The sequence below is a fragment of the Monodelphis domestica genome, chromosome 1 (assembly GCF_027887165.1).
Source record: "Monodelphis domestica isolate mMonDom1 chromosome 1, mMonDom1.pri, whole genome shotgun sequence".
NCBI classification, from domain to species: Eukaryota; Metazoa; Chordata; class Mammalia; order Didelphimorphia; family Didelphidae; genus Monodelphis; species Monodelphis domestica.
Genome location: NC_077227.1, coordinates 466,237,789 through 466,251,669, shown reverse-complemented (window position 1 = coordinate 466,251,669; position 13,881 = coordinate 466,237,789). Strand labels below are relative to the sequence as shown.

The 13,881-nt window shown below is 43.2% G+C and overlaps 1 protein-coding gene across 2 annotated transcripts in view; it reads right to left on the bottom strand.

Annotated features, from left to right (window-relative positions):
• The window catches only part of NTNG2 (netrin G2), a 104,184-nt gene that overhangs the window by 57,115 nt on the left and 33,188 nt on the right, over positions 1–13,881 (bottom strand). For both annotated transcript variants that reach the window (XM_007475189.3, XM_003339635.4), the window contains exon 3: positions 3,298–3,941. In XM_007475189.3, the coding sequence (XP_007475251.1) occupies positions 3,298–3,941 (644 nt within the window). The remainder of the gene's footprint in view (positions 1–3,297; positions 3,942–13,881) is intronic.

The window sequence follows — 13,881 nt, the reverse complement described above, 5'->3', positions numbered from 1 at the left end:
GCTGTACTCAATTAGAAACCACTGGGGGAAGGGAAGACAGGAGGCTGGAGCTCTGGGTCCATTTCTCTGCCTTGATGAAGGGGTTTCAACTATAACTCTTGCCTGGCACTAACTCTCCATCAGTGTAGACTTTATGGGGCTGCTGACCACAGAATATAGAATGCTGGAGTCTTGGCAATATAATGGAATATAGAATGCTGGGAGAGTTCTGGCAAGAGCAGTGAATTTAGAGTCAGAGGACTTGGGTCAAATCCTCCTTCTATCACTAGCCTGTGTTACTTCATGTAAGCCACTTAATTTTTTTGGACCTCAGTTTCCTCATCTATAAAATGAAGAAGCTGGACTAGATGATTCTAAGTCCCTTTTGGCTCTAAGCTATGAACTGATTTTTAAAAATGAATATTTATTATTATAGCTTGACATGATTTTAGAGACCAACAAATTTGACTGATGGGAAAACTGAGGCCTAGGAAGGTAAAGTGAAATGCCTTAAATAACCCAGTTAGTAGTTAGTGACAGACGTGAGATTTGAACGTAGGTTCTTTGACTCAAAATCCAGTGTTCTTGTCAGGTGCCTTATTTGAACAAGTAATATCTCACGAATGATTTAGGACCTGAGATAGAGCAAGAACCCAGGTCTCCTTGATGACATTGGTCTACAGAACATGTCCAAACCAGCATCAAGGGACAGGCATCTGGGAAGAGATCCATAGAACATGTCTATTCTCAGAAACACAGTGCTTTGGAACACTTGGTCCTGGTCCAACCAGACTTCATAATAAGACATAGCTCCCAGTGACTGCGAGAAAGGACTGGATTTCATATAGTTATAGTGGGCCAGATTCTATCTTCTCCACCTTATTTTTCTGGCTTGGCATTCCCATGGCTTCTTGATGCTATCAGGATCCCAAATACCAACCAGGATGGGGGCAGTTTCCCTACCAGAAATGGGGTAAAAAAGAAAAGCAGAGAAAATCACAGCCCTATGCTGAACCATTTAACTAGACCTAATTAATCAATACACTAAACTACAATCTATCCTGCCAACTAGCCACTGGAAGAGTGCTTACTTTATCTGTGAATTGATTGCTGTAGTTTTGCCACCACTACCGCTAATACCAGCTGCCCACAGGGGCCTCCATGCCAAGTGTGAGAGGAGAGTCTCTAAGTCCAGTTGAGGCCCAGGATGGTGGGGGGCAGGGAGGGTTCTACTAACCTAACAAGATACCACAAAATTTCTAGAGGTAGAATGAATCTTGAAAATCATGTTGGCTAAATTCCTTATTTTGCAGACAGGATAACAAGCTCAGAGAGGAAGAAGGGACTTGTCCAAAGGTTAAGTGATGGGGGCAAAGCCGAAACATATTGCTAAAGAACTGGACCCACATTTCTTTATAAGTAGAGGTCACATCACTTCTTCTTCCCCATCTCCATCCCTCCATCTGCATATTGGTCTTTGCCCTCATTCTCTTCTTCTGGACTCTCTCCTTTGGAGAAGGTGAACAAGATTTCTGGAGCTGTCCGAGGTGCTGAACTACTTTGGCCTGCATTCTCAGACTATGTGCCTTCCTTACTGCCATCTATAAATGCTGAAGGTTGTCCAACTTGACTCTGCTTCTATCTGCTGCCTGCTCTAACCAATGCCCTCCCTGGCATTGTCTACCTTCTACTTCTTCTCATCAGTACTGTCCAATCTGATCTGATTGGTATGGTGCAGCTCCTGGCTAAACTTTAAGACAGGGAGTCTGTTTTCTTGACCTGATTTCTAATATTTCCTTTTCCTACAGTGCTAACCATGGACCTACCATTGTGTTCTTCTGCCTGGGATGAAATGCCTCCCATTAGACTCACTTCCCTGGGTTAAATATTAAAGGTGGGGGTATTATTTGTTGAAGGCCCCTCTTAAAATGCAGGAGAGTCCTATGGGAGGGTCTCCTTCAGTCCTGTCCCATTAGCATGATTACATTTCTCAGACGAGTGATTTGTCATCCTGAATGGCACAGAGAACCTGGCCCTGAGGGGTTTTGATACAGGATGGAGGAATTTCAATAGCTTCATATGGGAAAAGGAGAGATACTAGCAGGACTCTGTTGTCCTGGATGTAGACAACGATAGAATGCGGAGCTAAAGAAGATGGTCAGCAAGAAATACAACTTCCACCCAAGTTTTCTGAAGGGGAAAGGGGCCACGGAAGAATAAACTTTGTCTAGCTCATACTTATGCTTGGGTAGAGTTTCCAAATTAGCAACTTTGGTAAAGTGGCCTAAGGGAGGAAAAATTTACTTCAATAATCCTTAATTTGTTTAAGCCTTCATGCAGATGTTCAAATCATCATAAGCCCACTCTCCTTGGGCAAGAAGCTATCTATGCTGACTGAATGCTAAAATATGTCAATTTCATTTCTCCTGCGACCATAAAAACTAATTAGCCAACCTAGAAAAGAGATGAGAAAATGATGCACTTCCTTCTCTCCTTTCAGAAGTGGAGGACTGTGGGTGTGGAATATTTAATATTCTGTCAAATTCAGTTGACTCGTTGGTTAATTTTCCCTTTTCTCTTTTATTCTTTGTTGAAAGAGATTTCTTGCTGTGTAGTGAAGGGAAATGAAGGATTAGGCTATATTTCTGAGCACAAATCAATTGGAAAGGGGCATGCCCTTATATTTCATTTTCTCTTGTTTCCAGCCCCTTAAATCCTGAAATCTCACAAAATAGGTTAGGGGATTCAGTTGATCATAGAGCTCCCTGATCAACCCAGTACTGTACTAAAACTACAAAAATAGTTTTTAAAAAGGAGTTAGCCGACTCTACCATAGAACACCCAACCACCATCCAGTAAATCTCAGTTGAGTTTTGTTGTATTTTTTTAAAAAACAGAACTACTGTGAGAAATGGAGTCATTACAGATGGCAACCCAACATCTATGTATATTGGAACCATGATCCTTTAATGAAATTTGCCAATATTCAGGATATTGTTAGCTTCCTAGATTAATGACTCAGACCAGGCGTAGACTTGGCCTCTGTTGAGACTATATTGAATCTATCTTGGGTAATCCCTCAAGATACTAGAATAGAAAGACATTTGGTACCAAACCAATTAAGCCCAGTTGACAGCCTTTTATGGGTGCTATTTAATTCTTAAGTAGAAGTTCAATATGATGTGGGATGAGATCCCACTTCTTAAAATTACAACTTCTATATATATTGGAGAAGATCTTAAATCAAGTATTTGCTTTCACTTCTTATAATACAACCTCCTCCCTCCCACCCACCACTCCCTCTGGCCCAGCATTTACCTGCCAATGACCTCGATGTTGGAGATCGCATAGAAGTATTTGTAGAGGTTCTCCCGCTGAACATAGGTGCCTCCCAGAGCAGGCCGAAGTAGCTTCATGCGCAGGTCAGTGGCGGTGAAAAACTCCTTGAGTCCCTTGGCACTCTCCAGTCTGGTATAGAGGTTGTCCAAGTTGCGGAGATCTGGGCCAGCAAAGATGGCAAAGCGGTCTCGCACCTCAAAGCGCACGTGCTTCTCCTTCTTGGAGCCAGCCCAGCGGGAGTACTCCTCCGTGCACACCACCCGGTTGGCACTTGTAGAGGATAAGTCACGGACCCTGCGGGGAGGCATGTTGAAGGCTTCCATACAATCTTCAGCATAATACTGGTAGGGATGCCATGTCCGTCCATTGTCCAGTGACTTCTCCAGCATCATGATAGTGGGCCGGCCATATTCGAAGGTCATTACTATGTCATCAGTCAGCTCAATACTCTTATTCCAGGAAAGGGTGATATTGGCTTCCAGTGGACTGGGATATCGGCTCCAGGTCACACTCTGCCAGTAGGTGGCCAGCCCCTCATCCTCCTTGTCAAACATGAGCCGAGGTGGATGGGCCAGGTCTGGGTTTGAAGCATCACACTCATCACTGCACAAGTATGGGTTTTCCTGGGGGAGGGGGGAGAGGAAAGGGGAAGGGCAGCTGTTGGCTTGTTAGGAGGGACTCCCTAGAAACAGAACAAGAATTGCCCTCCCCTCTATCCCAGAAGTTGTCTCCAATATCTGTGGCTCTAATGTATAGCTATTCTCAAGACTATCAGAAAAATGGTTTCCTCAACATGAGGGGACAGAAAGTGTTTGAGGACACCAAATAAATGAGTGGGACAATCTCTGTCTGTAGGCTGAGAAAATTTCCAAGATACCAAAGTAATGGGCAGAGTTTCCACGATTTTTTAAAACTTCTTTAGCAATTTTATTTATATAACAGTAAACATTTCAATTAATTTAAATGGGAGTGTTATTTTAATTATGTTGCCATGAGCATCGAGTATTTCTCCAATTGTTTTAGAGTTTCCAGGATTAACAGGTCAATGGCAGTCCCTCCACTTCCCTATCAAAGTGCAATAATGCAGGTTACTGCATACAACCCCTAGCAAATACCTCTTTGCCCTAGTTTTAGGCACTGACTAAGAAAAAAAACCTTTCCCATCCTCTAGCCCCCTTTGCCCTCATATTGTCTCTTAGACTGCCTCTAAAACCATCCCCCCAGCAGATGGAAGTTCACTCTATTATAAGGTTCCTAGGAAGTATGGGCTGCATCTTTCTAATATGCCAATGGTCCCAGGCAGGATGTTTCCTCCTTAGATTAGCTACAGCTCCTATTGTTGCCATTTAAATCTATTTCCTCTTATTTGCTCTACATATGTGAACTCACACTGGAATCCTCAAAAGGTTACTCATGAAACTCTGACTCCCCAGGCCATTTGCAGTCCTATTTGATGAATATTTCAAATCCCTCGTTTGGTCAGAAACAGAAACAGAACAGCTAGAATCCCAGCATTAAAACTTCTTGCTGCTTGCCTCATGTGGGGGCAAGAGGCGCTCATTAACTCCTGAGATGGGAAGCAGCATGGGGCCAGGTGTTTAGATGGGATAGAGGCAAGATGCCAGGGGTAAATCCCCAATTTCTATAGCCAGGCACAGGTAGCTCAGGAGGGCTTTTATTTGTTCTTAACCCTGATGATTGTTCATCCCTTTCTCAGTTCTAATGCTTTGAAAGGCACCCCAAAGCCCCCTTGTGCAAAAATAGTCCTTTCTCAATCCCTTACCTTCTAGCCAGTCTGAAATTCGTAGACTTTTAGAATCAAAGAACAATCAGAGTGAGAAGGTTATCCTTAGTTTATCTCTTCTAAACCTTACATTTTAGAAATAAGGAAATCAGGACCTAGAGAAGGAATAGGAGTCGACTAAGGTCATAACAGGGAGCAAGTGGTAAAAGGTAGGGACCAGAAGCTGCTTCCTAACTATAGAGTCCATGATGTGTGGAGCAGTAAAAACATGGCCCTGTCTCTAGATGTCCATAATCAGTCTTCTCTAATCCTCTCCTATTAAACCTGATGAGTTTGTGAGATTAATACATTATTATTCTAGGTCCAGGTGATACCAGATACTCTCCCTATCACCTGTTCCTACCTTCCATAATTACAATCCCCTCTTCTTCACAAGCTTCACATGGTACAATGGAAGAAATTCTGGGTCTGGAATCAGGGGAAGTGGATTCAAATCTCGCATCTGTCACTTAGGTGACCTTGGGCAAATTACAACCCCTCAGGACCTCAGTTCCTTACCTGTAAAATGAAGGGATTAGACTAGCTAGATGGCCTCTGAGCTCCTATCTAGCTCTAAATATATGATCCTCCACTTTCTTCCCTAGTTGGGGCCTTTCTGAGAAGCACACAGGCTCAGCAAAGGGTTGGGAGAGACTGGCTTTAGAGTGTTTCATTTTGGATCATTTTCCCAGAAGCCTTATCTGGAGCCTTTCCCCCACGATTTCAGAATATCAATACCCTTTGCATTGGCATTAGGCTAAAGGCACCCACTCAATCACTTAATAAACATTTCTGTAAGTATGATAAAAAAAATTGCCTTCTACTGCACAGATTGTATCAAGGACAGAGGCTCTCCATTTTTCCTATGTCCTCTGAAATTCTCTCACAGCCCAACAACACACGGTGGCTTCTTGATCAGTAACCCTGGCTGCCTGCTGCAGGGGAAAGGGAGCTGCCACATCGGACCCTTCTCACTAGTCTCTTTTTTCATCCACAAGTTCATTCTTTCCCACCCCCACCCCAAGAATACTAGCCAGGGCTTAAAGATGTCATTGCTGACACTCCCCCGCCTCTCCTTACTGCCTGTCCATCACTGCGAAGACTGAAATCCTGCCACCACTGAGATCTAACCTCGCTGCCAAACACGGTCCTGACCTAACCTAGGGAGTCAGAGCGCAGCCCCCTGCTCCTGGCTCTGAGAAGCAGATGGCCAGAAACGCTAATGAATCAGCCTGTGTATTTACCAGCCCTCTCCTGCTGTGGAGAGAGTTTAATAAACAGCAAGTACAATAAATAAATCTAGAGGCTCAACCAGAATGATATTCCTCCATTATCCCCTCCCTCTCTTTCTCTGTCTGACTCCCTCCCTCTTTCTCTCTCTGTCTCCCTTCCCCTCCCTCCTTTTCTCATTTTCTGTGTCTGTGTCTGCCTTTGTCTCTTCTGTCTTTTCTATCCTCATCTCCAATTTAGATGTAAATATTTGATTTTTTTAGTGGAGCAAGGTATCCAGTTGGCATAGACCAAATCTGGTCCAGACACAAGTGTTCTATCTCTGACCTCCTTCCCCCTCTCCCCACATCCAGTGCCTCCACATCCCTCAACTCAGGCTCTCCTTTCAGTTTAAGGGAATTTGGAAAATTAATTGAACTGTTAAAAGAGTGGTCACCCCTAATACCCCTGCCAACCCCAAGTGCCCTGGATCAGAGCTGATTAAATTATGTGTGAGTGATGGGAATTTAGACCCAATCTCTATGAAGGGCAGCTGTGGTTCACCCTTGCTCTGTTGCTTCTCTGAAGCTTCCCACTTGTTTTCATTAGGCATGGCTGAATAATAAGATAAATGATGATGATAATAATGAGATATAATATGAAAAAGAAGGATTACATTAAGAATATGTTCCTAACCTTTTAGGATGACAGAATCATAGCATATGAAGGCTGGAAGGGACTTTAGAGATGATCTAGTTCATATGATCATAAAGTTAGAGCTGGAAGAGATCTTAGAGGTCATCTAGTCCAACCCATTCTTTTTACAGATGAGGAAACTGAGACCTGGCCTGGGTTAGTCATTTCCCTAAATTAGTAAGTGGCAGAGTTGGGATTCAAACCTGGGTCCTTCCAGTGAAAAGCCAGCACTCTCTCTACTATCCCATGGAGACAGTCAAGAAATCTGGCTTTGGATCCCAGCTCCAATACTTATTTTTTGTGTGACCTCTCAGCCTATTTCTTTATATGTAAGTTGAGAATTAACTACCTATCCTACAGGGTTGCTTTGAAGGCAGCATGTTGTAAACCTTAAAATGCTTCTAAAACAATAAACAAACAAACAAAATAGGAGCTATTTCTATTGGAAACTAAGACTGAGGTAGGAGAAGGAATCTGCCCAAGGTCATTCAGTGAGTGAGTGGTGAAAATAAGACTGGAACCCAGGGTTTTGAACTTTGTGACGCAATGACGATTCACAGGGGAATTGGATTGGGATTCCTTGACCAAATATTGACTCAGAGCCCCCCCCCTTTCCCAAACCACTATCATATCCAGTCTTGGAAAAAGCCAAAACTTGAACACCCACTTGCCACTCTTTAAAGTTACACAACAGCAGATAGTCAGAAAGGTTAGACAGACAGAAAATGATAGAGGTGGGAAGGTTGGTGAGTGGTGCAAGGGGAGACGGGTGGGGAATGGTGAGAGAGTATAGCCGACAGCCAGTCTAGACGGACAGATCCAAAGAGACATATCAGCCAGATGAGCTTCAAAGCCTAGAGATGAGGGATGCCTGGGAGGTTGAGAGAATAATTTCAGATCCCACCAAGATCAAACTCCAGTCCCTCCCTGGGGGTAACATTCCATTGGTGCAGTCTGACCCAGACTGAGGCTGGGGCTTATAATATCTAATTGCTCTCAGGGAAGAGTGGTATCAACTGGAATCCTTATTCCACCATAACTCATTCAGTGCTTCCTCCTCTGTAAACCAGCAGTGTGATAAGAATCAGGAACCAAACGCTAACCAGGATCAGGGGGCCAGATGAAGACTTTTCTCCCTTCCCCAATTTAGCTCTTAGCTCTCTAAAAGAGAGATATAATGCCTATCAATCCACAGGAACATATTATATATATGCATATATATGTGTGTGTATGTATATGTACATATACATATACATACACACAAACATTGGAGGTATGATTGCAAAAGTGAGAATATTTAGGCCATACAGAAACAGCAAAAAACATTTGTGCCCAATGAATTCAGTTCCTTAAACTTGGCTCTTGGGGGGATCTTGCACTTATTCCAATAATGCTTCTAGCAGTCAAGACATTTTGAACTTTGCTATCTTGGGGAAACACTAATAGACCCATTCTATTCAAAATGACGAAGGTGAAAGCCCTTTTTCAGAACACCTAGAGTACTGAGCTCCTCATTTTATCAGCCAGACACCAATCAATAAGAATTCATCCACAGGAAGGCTGATGGGGGAGTCAACATGATGTCATATAAGGATTTCTGGAAGGAAATGGGAATGTTAAGCCTATAGAAGAGGAAATTGAGAGGGAGATAACCATTGACTTCATACATCTGGGGAGTTGTCCTTGGGAAGAGGAATTCAGTTTACTCTAATTTCTCTCCTGAGATTTTATGAGGAAGAAATTTTAGACTTTTGGTACAGTGAAAAGAGCCTTGTTCCTGGAGTCAGAGGTTGTGACTTCCAGGACTACCTATGATGCTTACTCTCTGTCTCTTTTCTTCCTTCCCTTATCTCTTTCAAAAGAAAACTTTCTGTCTAAAGGAATTAGAGGATTAATTGAACTGTTAGAATCCTGGTTATCCCTAGTACTTTACCAACAACAAGCACCCTGGATCACAGCTATTTAAATTGCCTGTCGGTGATGGGATCTTGGGCAAATTACTTAACTTTCCTGGGTCTCAGCTTTCTCATCTATAAAATGAAGTGGTAGAAGTGGATGGCTTTTGAGTTCCCCTCAATATTTTAGATCTATGTTCCTTACAAACCAAACATCATATTTGAAATCATAACGATATCCCTTTGCTACCTGAGAGGCATCCTGCTATAATGGAGGAGTCATGAAGATCTGAGTTCAAGTCTTGTCATATATTGTTCACATGATCACTCAAGTCATATATTGTTCACAAGATCCCAGGGAAGATATTTAATCTCAAAGTACCTCCAGCAAATCTAAGCCTTTAAATTACAGAGAAGGCTCTGATCTATATTGAGAGGAGTTCCCTATACCCCAAAGAAATCATAGGACCAGTTTAAAAAAAAGATACCACCTTCATGTATTTAGTAGTTATATTATCTTGTTTGGCATGAACTTGTGTTTTGTGTCCTGGATTTGGTTGCAGAAAGACCCGGGTTTGAATCCTCCTCTAATATTTAGCAGCTGTATGGCCAAGTGCAGCTCACCCTCTCTCAGTATCAATTTCCTCACCTACCTATACTAACTATCTCTCAAGATTGTCATCAAGTTCCAAAGAGATAATGTATGCAAGCATTTTGCCAACCTTACCATATATAAATGGTGGCTTTTTGGATTATATCCATACAACAACCATTTGAAGTAGGAAGGACAGGTGTTATTTTTACTTTGCAAATAAGGAAACTGAGGTTCAAAAAAGGTAACCGACTGGTATATAGTCACGTATGACCATAAAGTGGCCAAACCAGGGTTATAGCTCAGGGCTTCTGACTTCTTGCCCAGTGCTCTGTCTGCCATATCAGATTTTGATGCTTTGCCCAAAAGATATCTATCACTGATCCAAATTAGTTCTGACCTGAAGTATGAAGAAAATTAGTCTAGGCATAAAAGAAAGCTGCAAAAACTCTCCAGTAGGTGTGTATGTTTTTTAAGGGAAAAAAATAGTCCCACAGTCTTTTTCTTATGCTTTTTTCACCAAGCACCACTCTTACTGCCAGACACCCTATTGCTCTGAAATGGGGGAATATGGCCAAGGCCAAGGAACATATTAGCAGCTAACAGATTTTTTTCAACCTGTCTACCGAGTTGCCAGCAAAACCCTGTCTCATCTTCAATGCTGCCAACCTCAACTGGGTGCTGAGAAGCAGCTGTTGGCAGAGTCTAAGGTGGGTGGCAAGTAGCTGCCAAGGACAAGCCCTGGGGGTGGCAGCGGGGTGGAGGGAGGAAGATCAGGAGATGAGGATCAATAAAAAAATCATCTGGGCCTCACCTAGGGCTATAGGATGGAAGAAAGAAAGAGTAGGAACACCAGCTCTTGTCAGTATAAAGCAGGGTTGGGTATGGATGGGAAAATGGAATTAGGATCTCCTTCCCCCATACCATGACTATTCCCTTGATCTACCCCAAATTAGATCTTTCCCAGAGGCAGAAGGGAACTAGATTCCTCTCACCCTCCATTTCTCCCCCCCCCTCCTCACTCAGAGGGGAGGGGAGAAGGCCAAATTCATACCTGAAAATGATTTTTTTAATGAGTCAAAAGCTTGTTTCAATGGACAGAGAATGAAATAGATATTCAGAAGACTCTGCTCTGTTACTAATCAAGTATGTGTCCTTAGGCAAGACCTTTCTCTTGTGGCATCAGTTTTCTCTACTGTAAACATGAGGGCAGCAAAGTTACAAGATAAAGCCCTGGGCCTAAAGTCAGGAGTTCAAATGTGGCCTCAGATGCTTACTAGCTATTTGACCTTGGGCAAACCACTGCACCTTGTTTGCCTCAGTTTCCTCATCTGTAAAATGGCAAAAAAAAATCCAGTATTGCTGCCAAGAAAACCCCATATGGAGTCATGAAGGGTCAGACACGACTGAACAACAACAACAGAGCTTGGATGAGATTATATCAAAGGTCTCTCCTAGTTTTAGTGTTTGATGTTCTAAAGTCCCTTCCAAGCCTAACATTCTGTGGTTTGAGAGCTTGTGTTCTAAGGTCTAAGATTATGGGCCCTGGGTATGAAAAGAAGAATGGATAGGGAAACTAGAAGTGGAGGGAGTGTTTCCCAAGTGCTTCTCCTGCCCTAACATTTTCTCTGTCATTTTATTCTTCTGAGGAACTGTTTGAAAGGCCATGGGGGTTCTCCATTCAGGGAGAAAAGGGCAGGGGAAATTCTCCCTAACAAGCTGTTTCCTATTTATTGATAAGAAAAGTTGGAGCTGGGATAAATTATTAATACAGTGGAAATGGAGCCTTTGTACAGAGGAGTTTCTAATTCTAGCACATCCAACATCTCTTCCCTGCTCCCCCTCCTTTCTTTCTCTCTCTCTCTCCCTCTCTTTCCTACCTCTCCTCTCCCATTTCCCTTCTTCCTCCTTCATCCCTTTCTCCCACTCCATCTCCCTTTCTTTGTCTCCCTGTTTGTTTCTAGCTCTGTCTCCTTCCTCTCTTTCTCTATCCTTTCTCCCCTCTCTCTATCTCCTCCCTCCCCCCTCTCTTTCCCTTTCCTTCTTTCTTTCACTCTCCCTTCCTCACCTCTCTCTTCTCCCACTTATTCTCCCTTTCCTCTTTCTCCCTTTTCTCTCCCTCTCCCTCCCCCACCCTTTTCCCCTCTCCTCCCCACCCCCTCTCTGGCATATTGATTCTTTTCTGCCCCCCCCCACTCCCTTTACTTCCCCCTCCCATCCTCATCGCCTCACAGCCTCTATCTTTTCAGTCTCTTTTAAAGAAGAACACCAGTGCAAGGTGACCCCCTCAGCCCGGGTGGCAGCAAACTGTTCTGTCGATGTGTTCCATTCAGGATCCCGTGAATCAGCAGAAACTGACACTGCCCTGTCGAACAGAGCAGCCCTTAGTAATCACAAGTAGGGATCTTGGGGGCCGGGGGGAGGTGCTTTTTGCTTTTGTGAGATTCTTCCTCTTGGATTGAAGCAATTACTTAGGCAAGGCAAGTAGAGCCAGCTAAGGTGCATCTCCTTCCCCAGGGACCTGTTTACTGTGGAAACCATCCAAGAGATGCCAACTCACTTGTTTTGCAGCCTGAACCTTCCCCCTGGATCGGACCAGTCTGTGCCCAAGGAAGGGAAGATTGCCTCAGCATATAGAAAGAAATAGCATTTTAAAGGTCAAAGGGATTTTAGAAACAATCGAGGCCAACCTTTTTGTCTAGGATCACAGTTAGTGGGAAGATCCAAGATCCGAACCCTGGTTTCTATGTCATTCCTAGCTCAGAACTTTCCCCCTTCTTAATTTCTGGAAGACTCTACAGTGCCCCTACTATGGGACTGAGGTACTCCCTGCCCATAGCTTCTTTAGAGTAATGAGGCTGCAATATTGTAATAGCAACACACATAGATTGCATTTTCATTATATAAGCCCTTTAATCACCCAGAAAGTTCAGCTCCAAGCTTACTTTGGCCAAGCAAGCCATAATTCAAGCAATTAAGGGAGCTGAACTAGAGACAATTTCTCAGGACCCTTCCAGTCCCAACACTATATTCTAAGGTCCCTATTAATGGCACCTACACCACAACGCTGTTGGGAGGATCCAGTGAGTTAACACCTGTAGAGTGCTTTGCTGCCCCTTAAAGAGTCATATGAATACCATCACCATCATCATCATCATTATTACTTTGCCATAGTAGTCTATGTCCTAACATCCTTTCCAATTATATTCTATGTTCTAAGAACCCAAGTTTCTATATTCTAAAAATGCCTTGTTACTCTGACATCTTTTGTGCTAAGCTAAGCAGTGATATTCTATGATTCAGTAGACTTGGGGTACCCCAGGACAAGTGGGGTTCAGTGGTTTGTGTAGTAAAAGGTAAGGAATAGATCAAGACCTTGACCCTTGAGAGCATGACTCATTTTTTTAGCTACTCATCCTCCTAGCACTTTGGCCTCATAACTTTCTTAATTTTCTTCCATGAAGTTTCCAAGGGTGATCGTAGAGTAGTGACGGAGAGCTTGCCCTGAGTGAATGGAAAGACCATTAGCAGGGCCCAGAAATCTCTGAGGGAAAGACCATATGGGTCCTTGACCCTTCTGCCATTTGATGTCCCTGATGGAACTAAAGGATCCTTAGGGCTAAGAACTCTGCCTAGCACGTGTCTCTTCAGTTATTGTATCCCCTGCTCCCTTGGCCTCAATCCATCAGAGAATAAATTCTTTATGCTTCCCGAGGAGAATGACAGTATTCACAGTAGGAACACATACAATGTGATCCAGATATGCCAGCACACACAAATGACATTGATCCTTCCCTTCCATTGTAATGGATTGTAAACTAGGGCCATACTCTAGGCCAGGATTTCTTTGCTATGTTTGTATCGTGGTGTCCTTTGTCAGTCTGGTAAAATCTACGGACCCTTTCTCAGAATAAAAAAAAAATTTTTTTTAATTCATAATGAAAGGAAATGCCAAATTTCAGCTAAAGGTTAGTAGAAGATAAATTTTTCCCACCCAAGTTTATAGACCCCCTGAAATCTAAGGGATCATGTATCCCAGATTAAGACCCCCTACTCTATGCACAGCTATGATGTTCATCCTGATGCAATGGTCCAGTGATTCTTTCCAAGTCTGGGTTAAAGTAACTGGGGGAATCTTTGGATCTGTATATCCAGTCAATGAACTGAAATCTAGGATCCCTTGCCCCTTACACTCATAAGGAGCTAGGGTATACATACCCATGAGCATCCAACATATAAATAAATCCAGCACAGACACATCCCTCAAATATCAATCAGCCTTTCTTCTGCTATCACTTATTGAATCTCTTTGGTAGCAAGCAGTTGCCTTTCTAGGATCTGGCATTAACCGGGACCCAACTGAAAAGACATCAGATGTTGGGATCCCA